The sequence below is a fragment of the Dryobates pubescens genome, chromosome 18 (assembly GCF_014839835.1).
Source record: "Dryobates pubescens isolate bDryPub1 chromosome 18, bDryPub1.pri, whole genome shotgun sequence".
Taxonomy (NCBI): domain Eukaryota; kingdom Metazoa; phylum Chordata; class Aves; order Piciformes; family Picidae; genus Dryobates; species Dryobates pubescens.
The window spans coordinates 9,629,644-9,653,208 of NC_071629.1; the positions used below are offsets into that span (position 1 = coordinate 9,629,644).

The following is a 23,565-nucleotide window of genomic DNA, read 5'->3' on the forward strand; positions in this document are numbered from 1 at the left end:
TAATCTTAACCCACCCATGCCTGTTATTATACACTACACATTGTAATTTGCCTGTGGATTTCCAGGTTTGGTGGGTTGGGTTTTTTGTTTTGTTTTTCCTTTTTTACAGTCAAAATTACAGCTCATGAGCCCTAAATGTTTGCTGAAAATTTCTGTGTCTAAAACCCTTAGTTTCTTTTCGAGTCTTCTGACTGAAGAGATGTTTCATGAAAGAGAGGTCAGGCTGTGAAGGGATGTGCTGGATTGTCAAGTGCTGAGGTTTGAAACCCTGAAACTGAGAAAAGTAGTATGCTTGCCTGCATCTGAATAACTGCTCAAATGCAACAGATCCCTTCTCAGGGGCAACGTGCCTGCAGTCTGAATAACCATTTGATATCTACACACCACTCTCTTTGCCAGAAGATACTCAGAAAAGCTAAACCAGAATCCTAAATGAAAGTGCTTGGTCAATAATCCTTAGTAAAGCAGACTTACTGCATTACAGTGCAGTCTCTACAACTTACTTTCCTCGGTGAGGAAAGCATAAAAGGCAGATGATTTCAGATGAAATCAAACCACAAATACCCACTACACTTGCACATTAAACCCTGTTTAATCTATATGCATTCATTTAATTGGGACAAATACTCAAATGTACCAGCGAAGCAGATTTCTGCTTGCAACATCCATTAATAATCAACAATTTGAATGACACATTGCAGAATGCCATCTATAAATTTGATTTCAAATTCATCAATGCAGATCAGGAAATCATTTAAAAGAGTTAACAGTAATGTAATGAGGAAACAGAAAGCTTGATTTGATCAGCCTGCCCAAACAAAGCAGCTTTACTTTTTGAATCCTGCATATTCAGGGATTAGCAACAAACTATTCAAAACAGAGTACCAAGTCCAGAAGCACTTAGAAGCGTATCCAAGGAACATCACGGATACACATGGACAGCCTTTCTCTGCAGACAAAATTCACAGGGTACATTATTTGCTATCATATACTAACCACACTAGAGTGAAAAAGCACACTTAACACCAGGAATTTTTAAAAATTAAAAATAAAGTATTTAAATTCTCAGCTCAAATGACTGAGCTTGATCACAGAGACGTGGAAAAGGTTTTGAATTTGCAAAGAATGACATGACCAGCAAAGCATGTAGCACCATTTGCAGACTCCAGCACTGAGTTTATAGCAGTGGCATACTCAGTTCACTTTAATTTTATACCTACCAGAGTCTAAAATAGAATTTACTTATGCCTTAGAATCAACACAGTGTGCAAGACTGTCACTGAAATTTGTATTTGAGCAACGTAAAGCACTGCTCAACGAATTAAAGGTTTAATCCTATGCTCCTCTGAGCTGAAGTAACTACACACCTGAGTGTGCACCAAAGAAATCTTGGTGGATGTTTTCATGACTAACTGTATTCATTTGTTGATGGGACTAGGGCCAAGCATGTCAAAATTAATAAGCTTCCCATAGAGTACAAGCAGATAACAAAAACATACTGAGTACTAGAAAGTTACAGATATAATTTACTGCAGGCTGGCTTGTTAAACTAAAAATGTGTGGTAGAAAACAGCAAGCCTCTGCTGGCTTTCCAGAGATTATGGCTTCCCAGACACTTACTTTACAGACAATTAGTGGTACTGAGTAGTCATGGAACACGTCCTCAGTAGGTAATAAAGATACCTTTTCATTCCAAGAGAAATCTTGCTTATACTCTCTTTCATTTGGTTCTCACTGGACTGAAATGTCTAACATGAGTACAATAAATTAATCTAGGTGTAATGGTCAAAGTTCAGTTACCTAATCCAAGCTATTTGTTACTGTAGGAGGGAGACAAACGTAAGGGTATGAGAATGAAGTTAAGAGCAACATTCATCAACCATGAATTAAATGAAGCAAAGATTGGGTGAGTAGAATACTCCATCTCATTTCTTTTGAAGGACTGTGACAGCTTTGATTTTCACGGCCTCTAAGATCATGACATTACAATACTGAAATTTTAAGAAACAAAAATTATATCATCACTCTTCATTTGCTGCACTGTTGCCTTTGGAGATGATTACAAAGTACCATTTTCTATTATTTTTCAGTGAGGAAAGAAAAATCATGACAATGGTTAGGCTGGATTTTAATCTTCACTGCCCACTGAACAGCAGCACTGTGATGCATGACCCTGACCTTTTGCAGCCCGGTATATTTTGACTGTTTGCCCACTCGGCTCCATCTCTACATTTTAGTGAGGCCATAAACAAGAGATGTGGAATGGCATGCCCAGCAAATCACAGAATGCTGAAAAGGTCAAAATAGTAGTGCTGAATGTTTCCACTCTGTAATTTACAGAATATATGAGGCATTCACATCCTAATAACTCATTCATACGACAAACACGGCAGAGAGAACGTAAAACGGTAGAACATGAATTCCTTCCAGTGACAGTGTTTCTAACAAGCATGGGAAATGGTGCAAACTTTGCCCTGTGGTTCTCTTTTCTGGAACATTAACATTGCCTGACTTTCAATGCACAATAGCATACATCTGTGGACCGTGCAGGCAAATGTCTCTGTGTTTGTGGTCAAGCTCAAAACCCTAAAGGCAAGGGCCCTGAGGAAAAAAAAAATTCCTAGCCATAAACCTCAGCCTTCTCTGGGTATTCCCCCACTAGCAGGCTGTTTTTATTGTCATAACTGTCATGAAAATTAGAGAAGTACATTCCTCACTTTAGAAGAGGCTATTGACTCCTGGCCAAGGTCAAGAGAACTACAGCAGAACAAAAATCCCACAGCTCTTAACCACCCTACTCCTCTGCTCTCCACTAAGACCATTTTTTCCATACCATGGGCTGAAATTTATTTTTGCAGAAAGAAACCTGGAGGCATTTCTCAGACACAGGTTAAATGCAGCAAACATAGAAACTAGACAAGAGATCCTTTAGCCAGGCTCAGCCTACTGCATGGCTTTGGTGGCTGAAGTAATGGTTGTATTTCCTAATGACAGCTTAGTCCTGGTGAAATGCTAAGGAGGAGTGCCCTGGACACTCCCAGTCAATGTTCACCACTTCCAGAGAAAGTTTTACTGGTGTAAGATAATTTGAGACATTCCTCAGTCATCATAAATTAGCTGATGCCCTTGGATCAATGCTGTTGGACAGCTACAAACCAGGACATACTGGAGCATTTCTCCAGTGTGCTTACTGCAAGGGGGGTTGGACTAGATGACCTTTAGAGGTCCCTTCCAACCTAAATCATTCTATGATTCTTTGCTACTTTCTTGTAATAAAAAGAACACACAAGATTCATCTAAAGTACCCTCACAGTTAGGTTTGAAACAGCAGTATCTCTATGACATCACTCGATTCTTTCTATAAAGACAGTGTCATTTTTTTCTTTGGAGTATACAGAAGATTGATCTAGCAGCTAATGAAATCAACATAAATAGTTCATAGAATTACAAAACAAAGATTTGTAAAGTGCCAATTCTTCATTTCTGATGTACCTGTGACAATCCTGTGGATTCAGTGAATGTGAAAACCATGGATCGATAGCCAGAATTTAGCCTTATCTTTCCGAGATCATTAAAAGAAAGAAGTGTGCCAACAAACTGTTCCCTGCTTCACAGATGCAAATCTGGATTAACCACACAACAGGCAAAACAGCTGTGGATTTACACCAGCCAAACAACAGATCCTGGCCTCAAGTCTCTGAAGTACAGCATTTCACCATTATCCCTGAGAGAAGCAGGGATATTAACAACATCCCAAATTAGCATCAAAGCATTAGCTGTAATACACTTAAGGTATTTAGGAAACTACTTCTAAACCTAACTGTCAGACAATTTGTCTCTAATATTCCCTGCAGATTAGTACAAAATGATTGTAATAGATGAAAATCCATCCCCCTTTCACACAGGCACATATGGCTGAAATAGCCATGGAGCTGTGTCCCTTGTGCTGCAGAGGAAGGCAGGTCCTGAAGAATATACCTCCCATTTCTCTTCATTTCCTAGTGAAAACTTCTCCTCTGTGTATTTCTGTGCAGTAACATGAAGCTTTTGGTATTACAGCCTGCACTGCTGGGAGGAAAGGATTTTCTAGCACCAAATCTGGAGTCATTTACACAACAAGTCTGTAATCTCTTGAAGGGAAGGGAATACTGTATGAGCTTTGGTCTCCTATGGGAAGAACGGGGATTTCCCAGGTTATCCGTGGAAGGAGCTGGATGCAGTGCAGAGCACTGGATGGCTGGAAGACAAATGGAGGAGACAACAGTGAGGGTACCAGCTTGCTCCTCAAGACAGCAAGTGAGTATGGGACACACTGCTGTGTAAGGGAGAAGTGCGGATGGAAAGGATCAGAATGTTGCTCGTGTTGAGATGGAGGGACACTAATCACATGCCTTCTCTGTCTGTAGTCCCACTTTACCCTCTGCTCTGTCATTCAGTGCACACAGACTAGATCCATGTTATGAGGGTAGGGGTTATTGCACCCAGACAAAGATGTTAGGATATGATTTGGGGCAAGACTGTTACCCATGCCACACTCAGGCCTTGCACAAGGAAAGAGCAACTGTATCTGTATGGACAACTTCAATTCTCTTCTCTGTAGGGCACTCAGTGCATGATTTAACCACTTGGATACGGCACCCTAAACCACTACTCCAGTGAAAGTACCATTGCTTTTAATATTTGTAGACTCCATTACAGGAGTAATATTTCCAGACTATTCTGACACAAAAAGGAATTGTATCTTGAAAAGCTGGATTCAACAGAACAAAGAAAAAAACCAAACAACACAAACCAAAAGATACTGCTGATTGCTATTGCATTTCCCAACCAGAAAAAATACAATGTATTACAAACACATACAGGCAATATCCTATGGTTGCTGTTCTGTATGAAATTCTGGTTTCATACATTTAAGATTTTGTACTGATTGATCTATTAGGTGAAATCAAAGCTGAGATATTAGCTAATTATTTTAATCAGAGCTTTTTAATTTTGGAAGACAGGAAGGGAGAAGGATCTGCATAAAAACTGCCAGGAATTCTCAGAGAATGAGTGAAGAGAATGGGGGAAAAAAATTCCTTCCTTCTATGCCCATTGTTTTCACTTTAAGAGAAGGGATATCCAATCTGATGGCAAATATATACAAGTCTGTTCCCAGAAAAATCCTCTGGAGTCTAATCAGGCTAGAAGCTTGCAGAAGAGCCTGTCTGAACATGTTCTGTGGTGACCCAGGCATACTGTGGAAACCCAGCACACTTCTGTGCCTATGACTCAGTCCCACTGGGCTCTGAGAACTCCTTGCAGATGTCTATTTGGGCTGGCATCACATTTCATATGGAGCAACACAAGCTCTCCATCTCAACAGAAAAAGGAGCAAAAAGCATGTTACAAAATTAATCTGCAGCCCTGTCTCCTTTTTGCCCTCTAGGCTTTAATTCTATTCTCCTCAGATATCCCTTCTCACACTCAGCTCCATTGTTCTCCCAATTCATCCTCCTTGCTCACCCAAGGCCTGTTTGGGTCAAGTCACCTGCAATTCCTCAAGGCTTGTGTCTTTTGTGCTACCTGAGATGAGCAGATGGAAAAGGAAAAGAAGAGGAAGACAGGGCTACTGCCCTCAGAGAGGTGCAAAGCTCTGGATTTGCTCCAAATCACAGAAGCCCAGATCTCCAGCTGAAAGCCCTAGGCTGGAAAACGCCTGATGGGAGCTGAGGGAAAGGTAGGCACAAGGGCAGCATGTAGCCACCAACATTTAAGAGACTTGTTTTTCATATGTGCCTGCTACAATCCTGAGTAGTCAAAGGTAACCATTTGATCAAAGAGCAAATCAAAGGACAAATGTACAACATGTAGAAGCTCAATCATGGAAGAGTATCAGTGCTCTCTTCCTACTGCAGATAGATGGATGAGAATTCCTTCCCGAATTTGCTTTCAAAGCACATATTCTCTTTGAATTACTTTACAGTTTAACACTTTTGTATTGGTTTTTTGTTCAGGATCACCACCTTATTCAACTAAGATACTTGTCAAAGGCCTGCATGATTTAAACAGCAAATGGGTAATGACAGACATTGCTGCACTGACTTGGTATGAGATGGATGTTGCTGAAAGATGTTGCAGATGCTCAATTTTTATTTTCTAAACATCATTATTATTTATCTTTAGGAAGAGAAGTGTGGGTTTAATGACAATTAAGAGAGTGGACAGTGAAATGCCTGGATTTTCACATCTAAAATGACTCTTTCCAGCCAGTGCTTCTCACACAAAAAACAGACCTTTTTTTTCTAAAATATTTTTATTCTCTACCTGTCAGCAGATGTAACTTTATATATTCCCTTCAACCCACCACAGTGCTTGTTTTACAGGAGCTCTATTGATCTGCTTAATAACTAGTCCCAAGGAATTGCACTGTTAAATCTTCTAAAAATGAAGTCTTTCTGAACAGGTCAGCTATTAGGAAAAGTGAGAATCCTCATAAACTATCTGTTTTCTTTCCTCAGCATCTTTAGAAGCAAGAAGGTACCATGACAAAACTGAGTTAAACCTCTGACATTTTTGCTGTTCAGTAAATGCATTAACACAATGCTGCTGCTTTTGTTTTCTAGGACTCCTGCTGCATTTCTTAAGTCATTGCCTGAAAACAAAACCAGTAGATAGTTGAGAAGCAAACAATATATAAGTGATATAATTTATGCAGACACAAACATGCAAATATTCATTCAAGCCTCAACTAATTCATTCATATAGAAAAGACTAACCTTACAATGCAGTCATTATAATACATGGTACAAAATCAGACAGACAGACTTAATGTCTATTTTGAGGTTGTATTTTTAGCTTTTCCAATACTTTGTAGAGCCCACAAGCTAAATTAGCATCTTGCACCAAGTTAGATGACTAGAAGCTGCCTATACATAAACTAGCTAGATACAGCTCCTACAAGATCCTTACAGATCCTTGTCTGAATGTTCTTCCTTTTTTCTGCAAACACTTATGGCCCTGCCATGATGGCTCTGCACCCTCTGAGCACTGGCAGTGCAATAGCTCACAGCTACCTGTGTTATCAGTTAGATTCTGGCTTCTTGGTGCTACCAGAATTGTGCAAAGTAGCTAACTCAGAGAAGATACCTACTCTATAACCACATAAATCAAAACACAAAAGATTGGTTATCTTTCTCTCCATGTTCTCAAAGTACCAAGAGAGAACAAAGGTAGCTGGAAAAGAACTTAGAAAGCATATTAAGAAATCAGCAGAGTGATGGAGCAACATGTCAGCCTAAGACTTAGAGCACAGCAAGCTCCACTTACTGTCAGAACAGCTGTATGGGAAAGCAGATAATAGATCTTTATAACTTACTGCACCACAGCCTGAAGACTTCTGACTGAGGTTTTGATCTTGACTTTTCAAAAATCACATTAGGAGTTCTGTAACCTGAGGGATTTGGTATGAACAATCCATACACATGCTGAGGTTTATATGGTCAATCCAAGCAACAGTAAATTCCTCCTCAAAAAAGCAGTCTTTGAACAACCACTTTGAATCACTACAGCATCAGTTTGAATAAATCCATATTCAGAGCTTTACATGGCAGACAGTTCACAGAGGACAGAGTTAGGTACAAAACTCTTCAAACACAACCTTAAGGGCCTTCTGCTAATGCCACACCATCTTCTGAGCAGAAGACCTATATATGTTATTGGCTCATACTGTAAAAGTTTATTTTTATGTCCTGAAGACAAGTCAGGGATAACATTTTTTAGGAAGAATACAGTGTTGTCAGATTAATGTCATATATTTGCAAACCCATAAAATATACAGCCTCAATAAATATTATTTGTTAAAAAACAAGATATAAGAGTAAATGTGTTGCATACTATGCAATCAAGGACTATAACTACATTGACTCTAATGCAAAGCAGCTCAAGCATAAAAAGTTTGGGGTTTTTTTTGGGGGGGGGCTTTGGTTTTGTTTGTGTGTGTTTGGTGGTGTGACCTGGTAAAGGATCCGAGACAGTGAAATTGTTTTGGACTATTTCTCTAGTCCTCTGGGATGCTCTTCTGTCCTCCTGTCAGCTGTCCTCTTTCTATCTGTTTCTCCAGCACAAGGAAATACAGAAAACAGGAAAGAAGCAGATTCCAGTTTCTGGTTCTCTCTAACCTTGAAGGTTTTGATCTCTGTCACTTTCCAAAAGAAAACAGAAAAAGCAAAAAGTACATTCATGCTCTTTAAGAAGAGCAAGGCAGGCTCTGGACCATGTTTGAAGTCAGAAGGAACTCTTTTATCAATTGTCAGTAAGAGTTGTGCATACCTATTTGCATTTGAATCTTCTTATAAATGCTGAAAGCCAAAAGGTGAATACTGAAATCTGCAATCAGGTCAAATAAACTTCTAAATAGTTAGGCCACAGCCTGGAGTTCCAGAAAGATTTTGCACTGCATTGTGCTAATCATTAAGGATAAAGATGGTAAATAATTATTAATCTCCTCTGCTTACAGACCAAAGACAGCTATTTCTTTAAAGATTAGTTTTCCATTAGAAACCTAAAATAATCTCTGCAGAACAAGTGATGGATTAAATTCCATTTCTTTTGTAGTTTGGTGGCATGTTCTTGCTTGCACAGCCACTGAAAATGAAAGTCTATTGGCTGCTTTGACTCTGTGGGCTAAAGACTCTGTAAAACATTGAAACTTTGCTTTGATTTCTAATAAAATGCTGAAGAATGTCACTTGCTCAGGACTCCTGGGAGTTTAACATGATTTAATTTAAAAAAAAAAAAATCAAAAAAGCATTCCAGCAGATGACCTTACATAAAACTTTCTCTTCCATTACTATGCTGCAGTCAAATATTCCTTTCCCTGCAAAGCTCTAGTACACAGTGAGGGTCTGCAGCACACCGCAGAAGCCTGCACAGGCTCCCAGCCCACAGGTGGCTTTCACAAGATGAAGGCGCTCCCTGACAATTTTCTAGCTCTACCTATTTGCCAATTAAAATCAAGAGGGAAATCAATGAATTTCATTTTATGTTAAAGAAACAAGTTCAGGTTCTTTCCTAAGCATTAATCTTTTATACATAATATGAATACAGTTTAGTGGCAGTAACCAAACCCATTACCATATCAGAAAAAAACCAAAAGCACTGTATGTAAATTCCCTGATCTTAGGGGACAACTAATGGATTGCATTCCAGCATATGAAGATGCAAGATTTGTATTTCCCTCTAGAGATACTCCAAAATCCTATTACTGAGCCATATCTCCAAGGAGAGGAAGAGGTTTGTTTGTTTTCATTTTTTAATCAAACCTCTTTTTAATCAGTCAGAACAAAATGTTCTCACGCAGAAATTCAGTGCAAAAACAACAGAGTCCTCATGGAACTGGAGAACTTGGAACAGAAAGTGAAGATGGAATAAAAATGAGGAAACAAAGATGTGTACTTTATTACACAGATGTATGCAGGGACAGTTTGCTCCCAAACTAAATAATTAGAAAGTTGACTTTTCAGAAGCTGGACTGGGAAACTGATTTTAGTCTTTTGGGCTGATCCAAACTTCAATGGCTATTTTGCTGCTAATTCTGTTGGGCTTTTGACTGTGGCTTCAGACCCACTTTGTGTTTTCCCCTTTCAGAATCAATCTCTGCTCAGCTATAGACATGTGGGTCCTGTGGAGGGAAACCTTAACATGCATATATGTTCCTGTCTATAGAATTCATCTGGCAATGGCTGCTTCCCGGACCTACTGCTGTTTGCCCTGTGCAAGCCCTTACAAAATCCTGAGTGGACTTGAAGACTGGCTTTGTCTCATATACCTAAGACCAGTTAGGTCACAAATGATTCATAGAATAGAATAGAAACATAGAATCAATAGGGCTGGAAAAGACCTCAGAGGTCATCAAGTCCAACCTATCACCCTATCACATTCTCACCGTGATTCAAACACACACATTCATTAATTCAAGTCCCATTTTAAATACTTCATAGTGTCTTTAAGTCCTTCACTGAAATAGTTAGGCATCTGGTTCAAGAATGTGCTATTGTACTCAGCTCATGTAGGATGCTGTAGGGTTTCAACAAACAGCTTTACCACAATGTTATCAGCCCACTTAAAATGGGTCATTCTGACCCCGCTTGCCTTTAAACACCATTCAAAAGGAAGAAGCCAAACTCAAGAAAGAAAATGCCACAGCCTCAGCACAGAGTAAATAATCCACATCTGCAACATATCTCTTGTAATTTAAACTCACGGCACTAAACTCCTCAAAAGCAACTCCAATTCTGCACCTCAGAATTAGAAATCGGTTTTCAAGTCACTGAAAAAAAACACTCCCTGAAACTTCAAGACACAGTGGCTCTTTCAGCACCAAGATGGCCCACTGTTCCCTAAAGTCAGCAGAACTCTTTAACATTAGACTTTCTTGGTATAGGACAAAATACAGGCTGCTAGTTGAGATTCAGAGATGTGCAGTCAGTAAAACATAACAGGAATGAGAAAAGCACACAAGCAGTTTAGTCAAAAGCCCTTTCTGATGAGCATTCAGAACAACCCAAAAATGTGCTGGTTTACATTAACTTTTAAAGGAATCAACACTTCTTTTATGAGAATGTTTGTCTTAGATAGGATGAACATCAAGAGATCAATACAAGACCAATGTAGACATCTATTACCCTATCAATCATATCTGAAAAAGAGCTGCAGTGCTTTATACTTAATACTGAAAGTAGCCAATTAGTACTGCCACCCCTTGACATCACACAAGTTCATTCTCTTCAATTGCCATGGCAGTAAATACTACAGTTATACATGAGAAGCTGCAGATTGATTTGCATGTAATAACAGCACCACTAAACCCTTCTTACCACTTTCAATTTTTCCCCATCTGCTACCAGAGTGGAAGTTTGGGATCTATTATTCCCAGAAAGGGACTTACCCAGCTGGACATCTATAACGGTTGGCTGGTTCTCCATGGGGAACAATGGCTTTGGAGGTTTGTCTGTGAGTAAAGCTAGAAAAGAAAATGAGAAAATGTAATGGAAAAATTGAGACCAATGACTGCAAAAGAAAAGCTCTGTCATGTAAGCAATCAAATGTTTGTACACTTCACGGCATGTAAACATTTATTACATCATGTGGCTGTTAAACTGCCAGTGTGTGTTACTGCTTTCCTCGTGGCCATGGTGTCCCACTGATTCAGCAGAAATAAGCTGTTTCAAGAATTAAATTTTTAGCACAAAGCAGCAAAACAAACCCCATTCATCACTGGTAATCTCCATTACAGAATAACTAGATCAAGCACTTGAGAGTCTCACCTTCCCAAGTTAGCACATTCAATTAATTGGAAATGCCAACCAAATCTATTTGTGTGACCAGTCCCAACATGTCTTTATGCTTGCACAAACCAATATTTAGGCACTCAGAGAGAACTTGCACCTAGTATTTTCCTGAGTAATCCCAGCAGCTTCACATGTAGCTTGCACTCCCACCCAACTGAGTGGGGCACCTGGACCCTCTTCTGAAAGTCTGAGTGGGGATCCTGCTCTCTACTATACAGAAGTATCTTCATCTGAGAGCAAAAGCTGTACTCTAGCCTGCTCCTGCCAGGTGACTGCTCAAGCCATGCAGTCACAGGTAATCTCTTACTAAAAAGTCACAGACATAGACCTCATGACCTTTTTGAGACCTTGGTGCCAGTCAGTGTAAACAGCTTTTGTTAAGTTTGGGCTGGCTTGAAATAAATGACCAAGAGATGGAGATGAGGGGAACTATTTTTAATCAAATACAGCCTCTTGCATCACATGAAGTTAAAGATTTCAAAATTACTTCAACATTTTTTCAGTTAGAATTCATCACCTGAAATAATTTGATCAGAGTCTGTAATATGCATTTCCATTTTTTCAATGAAAGACTGATGCAAAATTGCCCTGATCTCCTCAGCCGCCTCAGCACTCACTGCTTTGGTAGAAAACAACCCTACCCAGAGGTTTCATTGCCCAAAATGAAAGGTGCCCATGGCTGGAGCAGCAGGTCTCCCTGCACTAAGTGAAGGGAGCTTGAGCTCTGCAAGCTCCTAGCCTATGCTCCCAACTCAGCCCAAGCCACTAGCATTTTGTGAGGACCTCTCTCCTCAAGTCTGCTTCAGCGTGAGGCAATGGTTCAACAGCCCCTCCCCAGGGCTTTCAAACAACCCAGCTGAGTGGCTGAAGCAGAGGTGCAGCAGTCATGTTTCACTAATATGGCTCATAGCAGCTATCAAATGACAGCTACATAGAATTGGAGATAGCTGAATTATTCTGCTAAAAAAACCCCAACAACAACAAACCACCACCACAAACAAACAAAAACCCCACCCCAACAAAAAAAATTAAGCATTCATGCTAAAAAACATGTTTACATCTACAGAAAGTGGCAAACTATATTCAATAAATACCTGCTTGATTTTTTTTTTTACAGCTGACACTATTTTCAAACTTCTTCAGTACTTATTGCCAGCACTATCCACTTCCATTTAAATGAAAATAGGGCTCCTTCCAATGGTCTTACAGCCATGCTTTGTTCATCACAAAACAGTAAAAAGTCACCAGCCAACACTTCAGATCAAAATAATGTGTGTTTGTACAGTTTACCCACAAGGACAACACAGGAATCTCCAACAGTAATTTAATCAGCCTATTATTATGACTAAAACCACAAGCAGGGCTCAGAATGAAAAATAAATGGGAGATTCTGTGCAGCTCAAAAATTCTCATCCGGTCAAAGTCACAAGGCTGACCCTGAAGCACCATCAAAGCTACCTGTACAATCACATTATTTGGGGGATTAGCCTGTGAGCAGAAAATTTCTGGCAGAAACCAATAATTAATTTGCTGTGTTAATGCACCTGAGTCATCTGAATGTCATTAGAGAATACAACGAAAGTGCTGCCAAAGCTGCACGGAAGGAGAGAGGAAAAGGAATTACTTCAAATGTGTTTAATATTTAACAATATTCTCAACTGTTTCTTATAACTGAGGTGTCAAAAGAACTTATTCTAGGAAATGCATTTTGGCCTAGGAAGTGCACAGTTCAGACTAATTAGGAAGGCAACAAAATGCTGGCCTGTATCTAAAGGCAGAGCCCCAGATGCTCAGCAAAGAGAATGGCTGCTGCAGGAGACACGCAGCTATATACTGTGGCTTCCAGCAACCTGGTGCAAAAACATGCTGGAGGAGGTGGAAAGGTCACAGTGGTTGCAAAGGGTTTGAGGAATCTCAAATCATTGCTAACAGAATCAAGCTCTTTGTCCAGACTCTCTCAGACCAAGCAAACCACAGCCCATTACAGGACTCCTTTAGGAGACATGATGTGTTTAAAAGTCAATCACACATACAAGATCTCATAAGTAAAGGTGGAAATGAAGAAATAGTTCAGCCTGAGGAGGCTATTTCAAACAATTTGATATACCAGGTAAATTTTGGGTTGTGTAGAAATTCGAGGGGAAGGAGTTAAAAACCCACCTGGCCAGAAAACTTGCATCCCAGTTGAGTGTGGTCCCATGTACTTTGTGAAGAGCCTCAACAGAGTGTCACTTTTTAAGTATATTACCACCACTTTTTTTTTGCATTTTGTTTTGTTTTCTTAGCCTTTTTCCTTAGTTTTTCAGGTTTTTGTTGCTACCTTTAATCATTTTTTGTACTACTATTTTTCATCCCTGGTACTAAATTGTGTTCTGTGTGGAAGAAACTTGCTAGGGTAGCTGCATCCATTCCATGCCAGTGTGCTCAGGCTTTCCTTGTTTAATGGTCTTTTATTTTATTCCTACCTGTACCACTTGCAAACCAATCTGAGCAGGGTTTCCCTATTTCCTTTAACTTTACTGGCAGTCTTCAGCTGTCTCCTAAATGGGCTGCTGCGTATCACACTTTAAATTGTTTCATTTTTCCATATTGTTCTTGGAGAGTAATCACTATAACAAACTGGCAGCTTGTCAGAGCTCTTTATGTAGGAGCTGAAATGGCCCAAAGGGATTTTGAGTCCAGAAAGCAATGAAACTGCTGACTCTTCAATGTCATATGTGTTTACAGAAAACAAAAGCCATTCTTATTTTAGAGGTCACCTTACGAGATTCACTTTTAATCCTTCTTAAACAGTAAGGCAGTAGAAGATATTCTCATCTCACAAGGGATTCTAATCTTTCATGATCTCTCTACTTGACAGAAGTCCATAAACAACCTCTATTCAACTGCCCACTCCCCTAAGACAAGTTTCTTTAATTCTCTGAACAATTTTATAGATGTGCAACGCTGACTTCCAGTCTTGCCAGAAAGGGAAGCAGAATAAAAAGTTAATGCTATTACGATATCAACAGGTCTTTAATAAAGCTAACAGTATTAGGGGTTCTCATCTAACCTTTACTTCACCTCTCACAAAACTACTTTAAAGTAACCCAATAAAAAGCACTGTAGACACTCTTCCCATTATTAGTGGTAGAGCAGTAGTTTTAGAAAGAAATGGGTATCTACCTCATTAACAGGAAGAACTAGGACAGAGCAGTCTACATTTTTTTTCCCCCCAGACTTCTCAGAACATGCCACAGCCCCAGGCTGCTCTGAGCAGCAATTTCTACATGGTGAAGCCACTAGAACATGGCTGATACTTGATTCCCAAAGCAATGATTCCTGTGGCCATGCAGGCAGACCTACCTTTACAAGACACAAGGTCTGACGATGCAGTACATTCAGGATTTTCTTTGCCTTTCCTTGCTGGTCTACAACTTCATGTCATGAGCAGGCTGGGAGACCTTTGACTGCCACTGTTTATGGAAGTATCAGCCAACACAGTACACTACTGAATTAAGATTGAGAAGGGCTCACACAGGGCCTTTGTACCTTCTCCCAGGCTAACACCAGCCTATCTGGGGCACTGCTTGAATCACAGGTGCTGGATGACAAATTGTAAAGACCTTCCTCCATCAACACCTGACAATGCATGTGTTCTCCACAACAGCCTAATAGCCACAGCCAGAGGCTGTTTGGCAGCTAGGGTGCTGGGAGACTGCTTACACCGCTGTTTCCTCCTATGCCTACATTTGCCCCATTGGCAAGTAACACAAAAACTTTGTAGCAATAAAGTTGCTGTGACTTCAACATTTTTTGTGGTTTTTTCCCATAAGACATGTAAAGGTTCTGTGTTGTATGAATCAATGCAATGATTTCATCTCCAGCAACTACTCATCTGGATGCATTTTCTTTCCCAGGAAAAGAGAGATCACCCGATACTTTCAGTCTCTCTTTTTCACAGGCACATGGAACATGCTGCCCTAGGAGAAGCACCTCAGTATAATAGAAAAGAGACCTGCAAAAGGTTGGTCCCTCCAATTAGTTACGGCTGCAGACAAGACAGAGCATGACTTGCTGCACAAGGCAATGTCTAGCTACCCACTGGACCAAGTGAAGAAAGAACCAGCTTTGGAGGAACAGCTCCTGCTTCTAAGTGCCAATGCAGCATAAGAGTCTAGAGGCTCTTTTTTTTCCTCACCACAGCTTTACTGTTTCAAAATTTTCTCATTCCATATTCAAACATATATAGAGCACACTAATGAGTTCTCTTGAAAAGACACAAAGCAATTTAAAACAAATGGCCTTAGACACCATTTCTTAGGGATAACCAATAATAATTAGCTAGAAAAACTACCAGACATCTCAGCACCAGATCCTTCATGGTTTCTTATATGACACAGTTCTGTTTCCTTACACTATTTCCTACCTTCCTTCTAGAACAGCTTCACCTCACTCTCCCCATTGCAGTCAGACTACTTTTACAGCAATCACAGTAAGAGACAGACAGCCCAAGCTGTTGCTACAATGAACACAAGACTCTTACTGTGTATTTTGAGCGCTACAGCCAACACAACTTCTGAATTTAATGCATAGCACCTTTCCCCTGTGCCATGCAAAGACATGCTCTGAGCCAACAGGCATCACCTGTGCTCCAAGGGACCTGAACTGCTACCAGTGTGAAGCCAGACAGCACCAGGGTCATGCACTGAAATGCAGCTGCTTGTGATTTGAAGGGCTTGTTTCTTGTAACTCAGCACAGCTGGGGTGTTTTCCAGAGCAGATAACTCTTTAAGAGAGATGAAGGCAGAAGGCTAAAAATATTAACTCATGTGACTAAGAAGTGGTCAAATGCTGGGGAAAGGTTGACTACTTCTTCCTCAGGGTGGATAATGACTTTTCCTCTTCTTATAACAAGCACCCAAAGTACATCTGCTGTTCTATAATTTTGCTATTGATGTACCTCCTGGACCTTTGTTCATGTAATTTGCAATGATGAAAGGAAAATTTATCCCAATCTGAAGCAGAATGCAGAGAATCTAACGAAATTGCTTCCCATCTTCTACAAGACAATTACATGCCAACCTACTTCCTTCAATCAAAGGATCTGGCATTTTCCCACCATTAATTAACACAGAGCCTCTAGTACCATTCAATCAAGAATCTGGCTAACCTTTTGACAGCAGAACTGATCTGTTTGAATAGCATCCTCTGGGGCAAATAACAGCATGCCAAATCCTTAATCTGAAACCAGCTCATACCCGAAGTTAAGCTTTTGTTCATTCCCAGTTCAAATATACATGCTTCCAGGCATGGCTTAGATCTTCTTTGGCATCTAAAGCTCTTGGCAGTGACATTGCAACTTTCATGCCATAGATGAAGATGAAACTAACTGCATGCAAAACACTAAATCAATATGTTAACCAGAGGGCACGTGTTGCTAAGAGAACCTCACTATGATGCCTTCTAAAACATAAGTACCTAACTGCCTTTGGCTCATCTGAAACCCCAGCTTGTGCCAACAGATTTCTCAATGGCTGGCAGCAAAATGCTTCAGGCCTGACCTGCCATTGCTTTATCTTTTACATTGCTGATTACACCTATGCAAATGTGTGAGCCAGCTGTGCAGATGTAAATGTAAATGTGACAGCTATAGAGTTGGCTGCCAGGGACTGAATTGCACACTTGCGGAGTTAGAAGCTTGTCTGAAGAGCAAGGGGTTCCCAACTGGACTTGTAATAAGTATCCTCTGTGGAGTGAGCCTCTAGCACTTGTTCCCAGTGAGTCCTGCTACCATATCAGAATGAATGCTTTTCATTTTCTTGGCACAGCAGTGACTTGCCACACAAGGTGGAGAACCACATGAAGCAACTCATTCATAAAAACGCAACTCTGTGAGACTATGTTTATATGGGGACACTGTTCCCTGATTAGCTGTATTGTAGTGTATTCTACAAGTCAGTCAAAACACTTTTTCAGCATTGGTTTATTGTGATGCCTTTCCTTCACCTCAGTATCAAGCTGACAAAATGATTGCACCTTCATCCATCGTTTACTGTAACAGAAATAAAGCCATTGCAACAAAATGTTGTCAAAGGATAAATGTCTCCACCTTCGAAAATAAACACTGAACACTTACTCTCAATAAACTCAAACTCAATAGACTCAGAACTTGTGTGGAAGCCAGGAGTCATTAGCCAGTGCCAGTTTTTTCTCTATTTATTACTATTCAAGCATGAAATGCATCGTTTGGGATAGTGGGGTGAAATGATACAGCACCTGGATGTCTCCCCCTCTGCCACCACCAACATGAATATCCCTTTTGTGAAAACTCTACCTAGGATCAAGAGTGCCTTAATGCACTGCTTGGTCTGCCTCTGTGGGACAATTTTCTGCATGAAGGAGTTTAGCATTTTTATATTAGTGATAAATAATTGAAATTCATCACATGAATTCTTTTTACGACAGAAAGAAGGACAACACAATCACAGTTTTAAGGAAGATGCTGTGTCCATGCTGAAATGCAGCTCACAAGGGAAATGAATTTTGAGGCACTCAAATACTCTTGGATCTTACTGGTGTTTTTGATTCTAACCCATTAAGTCCTCAATGACTTGGAACAGACCCATGCTTAACAGGTCAAGCTACTGGCACCATGAAGAAGCTGGCCATGACTGCAGGACCCTTAACTTTGAGAGCAGTTAAAATCCTAAACAACTAGCTGTGTCTGTCCCGCTCTTGCCAGCTGCTCCCACCGCTTCTGCTGCTGGCGTGACCTTGCAGCCCACGGTAGCTGTTTGAAACTAGTAACAGCAGCTGGCAATTCCAGGTGTGAAATCATTTCTGAACAAGAAGTCTTGCTGCCAGTCTCCTCACCTAAGATGTCTTCAACTACTGTGCACAGGATGCTATCAGAGTGCTCTGGAGAGAAGAGCAGGAGCGTCAGGTACCAGGTGAACTCTGTTGAATTTATGGAAATGTTAAGAAAAGTAGAAATTAAACCAGGTTTTGGGTTTGTGCTCTTCCAGTTTTCAGATTTGTGCGTGACCCTTTTCCTTCTTCTTACAAGGCAATCATGTCATGTAGAGCTGTAGAAAATGAAATGATGAAATTCTAGTGGAACTTAGGCAACAGAATAGGATTTAGGAGGACTCTGGTAAGGTGGAAGAGAAACAACAGCATGGATTGCACGCTACTGAAGCACAGATGGCAAAATCCCACAAGGTACCCGTCACAAAGTAATTGCAACAGGGCCGAACACTTAATGTACACCACTGCAATGGACATGCTAAATGCCAGTGGCAGCTGACCGTGACACACCTCCTGACGTGAAACATTCAGTGACACTGACTGCATGGTTACCATCAGGGCTGTCACTAGAGTCATCACAAGGCAAGTGCCAGAAAGTGGAAGAATTCTGCTTTAGCAGGGCTCTCATGGTACTGATGCTATCAAGTTTTCTTACTCCTGTGGTTGCCAACACGCCTTTCTTTTGACTGCATTTCTAAATTTCACAGATTGGATTAGATTATGCATGATCATTTTATTCCTTCCCTAATGTGGATCATGCAGCTTTCTTTTATGAAGCAAGTATGGGTTTCCTCTGAAGGAGAAAAAAAAAAGTGTAATAAATTTATACTAAATGTGAATTACATTTCCCTGCAATATAATTCATGGAAATCTCAAATGGACTGTGCTTTATTTAATGAACAGAGTGTATTTAACACAAAAGACACATCATCTCTTCTGCACTCAAAATGTTTCTCTTGGACTTCAAGCAGAAATAAGATGCTTGAAATTACCCTCTATTTCAAGGAGACCTGCAAAGAACATTTTATGACATTTTATCTTTTGGCTTTTTTAATTCATTTTTTTTTGGTTCTCTCTTATAAAAAAACTAAAGAAGTGGTGACGGATGAAGCCAGATCCCATCATCCATCTTGAAGGGACAGCTGGAGACTTTGCATGCAAATGAAAGCTATCATTCTTGTCAACCCAAAGCCAGAGTACCCAAAGCCTGCAGTCAACAACTAATTAATATTCCATGATCAATTTTACCGCTCATGCACAGTGAACTGTTGCACCACCACACAACCCCAGCAACATGAATTATCATAGAGTGGATTTTATGCATTGTTTTAAACCTCAAAGCAATCCATTATTCTCTGCAGCTAAAAACATTACATTAAATACAGATAGTGTTTCGAAGGAGAGTTATTGTGGACAATGAACAACAGCTGAACTAAGTGTTAAGGACCTATAGTACTACAGCCACAAAAAAACAATGAATGCCCTTTTCGGGGCTGAGAAGCAGCCTCCAGCCAGTGCACATCACAGTCTGGTGAAAGAGGAGAGGGCACCATTTTGCCACCTCTCTTAGCTTGGTATTTCAGGCAACTGCATGACTCACCTGTGCCCTGAGATAGCTCTGAGTCAAACTTTTGTTACAGACTAAACATCTCTGTGTCATTTTTCAAAGAAAAGGACAGAGCTACTGGAGATCATTAAAAACATGTTTCACTTGCGGTCTCAAAGGCAGTAGGAACCATTTAAAACATGTACACCATTAGTAGTTGCATGGTGTAGCAGCTCAGTCTGCTTTGATGTTCAGCAGGACCATCACAATTTCAAAGCAGCCATACTGCAAACAATCTTGTGACAGAATTTTGGTTGTAAGGTTTTTTAGATTAAAGACATTCACAAGTAAAAAAAAAAGTGGGCACTTCTGTTAGTCATCTCTTACCAGCTGATTTTGCTCCAGAGGTTCCACCCTGTCCCATCCAGCCAATTAGTTCTGATGCATTCTTTGATTTAGGACTCTGGCTTCCAAAGCTTGCCACAATTGATGAAAAATATTACTACACTTGACAAGGAAAACCTTTTCATAAAGTGTTTATGTAATATTCATGTGGGTCCTTTGTCTCCAATTTGCCTTCAAAAGCTGCAAAATCTATCCCGCCAGGTTTTGATATTTTTTTTTTCACCACTGCAGAAATTTTCAATTGCATTATTCACTCAGTGCATGTAGTACTGTTAAGAAAAAAAATGGGCCAAATCATGTCACTGGTTGGATGAGCAGGAAAATGAATAAAAGCAGGCATAACATAGGCACGTAAAGAAATCGCTTGCTAGTGTTTATGCTGCCTCATGACTGGAGATCAAGAAAATGTAAATCTTCTGATAAAAGACATTGCTTTAAGAAATGAAGCAGATAGCTATCCCATGAAATGTGTCATTTTATCTGAGGCAAAGGATTTAAAAGAATTAACCAAAAAAAAAGTAGCATGCAAAGAAATCTCTGGCGGGACGACCTATTTTCAGAGCCAGCACTGCTGCCTCTCACCACTTTCATCAGAGTTTATACCAGCTGATGGGAAGCAGAATAGCTCCCTGGTGATCAGTATGGGACCAGAGTCTTCCAGTGTCAGCTACTATCAAACATGGGGAAGTTTTCTGATCCAAGAGTGCAGTTTCTCTTTCACAAAATTACAACAAATCCACAAAGCAAAAGATGCTGTGGGGAACTTCATAGCTTTGAGAAACAGACTCCAGATAAAGGGTTCACATCTCAAGTCAGTTGGCATGCTCGCACCCCCATGCATCAGGTATACAGAAGGTAGCTACCCAACAATAAAGATGTAATATTTTAAGACTAGCACATTACTTGAAAATGTTTAATGGTCAGGGGAGATACAAAGAGTGACAAGCAAATCTCCAAGGGATTCATGATTTAAGGAGTCATATAGAGCTATACCTACAAAAACCTCAAGGACAAATGTCATTCCAGTGCCCACTGGTGCATCTCTGTGCAGCACTGTTAACTAGCTCAGCAGAAGAATTGGGAGGAACAAATTAACTTTTCAGTGAAATAACTCCAAGACTATGGAAAGACTAAAAGTAATGGAAAAGAGTGATGACATGGTCACAAAATGTCTTTGAGACAATACTTGTTTTGAATCTGTGTCTATTGCTAAGCACATTGTCAACACACTAGAAGTCTGTGTCAGAGAAGCATAAAATCAACTTGACAGCAAAGTAAGTGATGGATTGTACCTGTCCCACAGGTCAATTTGGGCACAAGTTATACTGTATGCAACAGAAACTGCAGAAGGGCCCAGCTTCCAAATTCCCTGAAATATGCTATTAAACAGTTCGACAAGCACTTCAAATGCCTGCAGATAAGGATTTAATCCTTCAGTATATTTCCTCCATTCTTTATTAAAAGATGAAAAAAATCTTTAAATAAAAAAAAATAGGGAAAAAACACCCCAACCAAACCCACAAGCTACAGACAACAAAGCAACAGTGGAAAGAGCAAAAAAAATCAAGTGGAAAGAGGTGAGAGACCCAACCTATTTTCATTTTTAAGTCATTGCTGAGTTTCTCCTCAGCCAGGCCTATACACACAAAGTGTGTGGGAACGGGAGCTCTTTCTCCCACCCTTGGTAGAGAAGGCAGCACAAGCTTTCTTAAAATAGAATAGAATAGAATAGAACAGAGCAAAACAGAATAGAATAGAATAAACCAGGTTGGAAGAGACCTTAAATGCAATAGCAATAGGCTGCCCAACTCCACAGATACTCCACCTGCCTCTGTCTGAACTATGCCTGCAAACAGGCTCCCAGGAGGGGGTTTCTGCTCTCCAGAAATTTCTCCATCCAACTGCCAGGACATAAATCAGCACTGCTCCTACCCCTCAGACGCTGGAACACTGTTGATGAAGCAGCTTAAACCAGAGATCACTTTCCTCAGCTTCTACATTTCTCTGCTGTTCTCAGAGGACCATGCATTACCCAGCTTTCAGGTTTCCCACCACGTTTTCTCCAGCAGCCAGGTCGAAGTTCTGCACCAGGAATGTAATTTCTGAGAAATTTTTCATGAAATGGTGTCAGCTTGTTGTAAGGAACCTGCCTGATGCTTCATTTTGCTGTTGAAAGTGTCTTCTGTTTGTCATGTGTTGAAGCAATTTAAGATTTTGCTTTGACATTTTCAACAAGAGAACAAGACGACTCAAGCTGTTCTAGGTAGTAACTGCCATTACATTTAAACTGCATCATTCAAATCAAACTCAACATACGATTTTGACTGCCATTTTATGTCTTATTTATGATTATGTGGTACTATTACCCCAGCTCACGGAACAATATTAAGGAAACAAAGTCATCTGAAGAACATTTCCCCCAAAATTTTACAATAATGCCACCCTGAAACTCCCATTTCTGGCTGAAAAAGTACTCTCAAGTGGCACTCCTCACTTCAGGTGTGCCTTTGTTCAGGGATTTCTGAGAGTTTTGGCTTCTGTTCTAAAGTAAAATGAAAACAAAATCAGATAAAAACCAACCAACCAAAACAAACCCCAAAACACTGAGTTCTTTCTAAACAGTAAATAAATAACTAGATTTCTGACCCTCTGTTTCTGATGTTCAGTCCTAAAGGTTAGGATGCCCGGCTGGGGAAGCAGCTGAGCACAAACTCAGCGCTGGCAGTGTAGGAAACAGAAAAGGCTGCATTGTCACATCTATCACACAGTGACAGTGATAACCTGCCCTAGGTACACAGGGACTGCTTTACCTGCCACCTACCCCCCCCCTGAATTTTCATTGTCTGCTCTAAAACATGTTATGCAGTACATTCAGCTCTCTCTAACCAACACGTGCATGTCCATCAACTCCTTCTGACGCACAATAGTTCTCAATCATGTTTTATTTATTACATGAAAAAAAGATTATGTCTTGTTCATCAAGTCTCTTACATCAATTCTAAGGTCTGTTTTCTAGAAAGGCAACATTTTAAACTAAAAAATGTATGATACATAGCAAAACAACATGACAATATCTTTTAAGAAGTGAACAATATTTGGATTAATAATTACAGAACAAAGTATTTTAACAGAGTAATACGAAGATAATCTAAATATGGGTGGGAAACATCACCTTCTCTTGCAGATTTTAATTAATAATTGAAGAAAACCTTTGTGTGTCAGCACACTTGTAAAATAGGCACCATATAAAGATCTATCACTTCTCTACAAACAATACGATCACCGAATCACAGAATGTTAGGGGCTGGATCATCCAGTTCAACCCCCCTGCCAGAGCAGGATCAGCTATACCAGATCACACTGGAACACATCCAGGCAGGTCTTCTCCAGAGAGGGAGACTCCACAAACCCCCTGAGCAGCCTGCTCCAGAGTTCTGTCACCTGCACAGTGAAAAATTTTTCCTCATGTTTCCATGGAACTTCCTATGTCTCAGC

At 40.1% G+C, this 23,565-nt stretch overlaps 1 protein-coding gene across 5 annotated transcripts in view; it reads right to left on the reverse strand.

Annotated features, from left to right (window-relative positions):
* Positions 1-23,565, reverse strand: part of IL1RAPL2 (interleukin 1 receptor accessory protein like 2) — a 381,248-nt gene that overhangs the window by 96,654 nt on the left and 261,029 nt on the right. For all 5 annotated transcript variants that reach the window (XM_054169506.1, XM_054169505.1, XM_054169509.1 and 2 more), the window contains one exon: positions 10,928-11,002. In XM_054169506.1, coding sequence (XP_054025481.1) covers positions 10,928-11,002 — 75 coding nt within the window. The remainder of the gene's footprint in view (positions 1-10,927; positions 11,003-23,565) is intronic.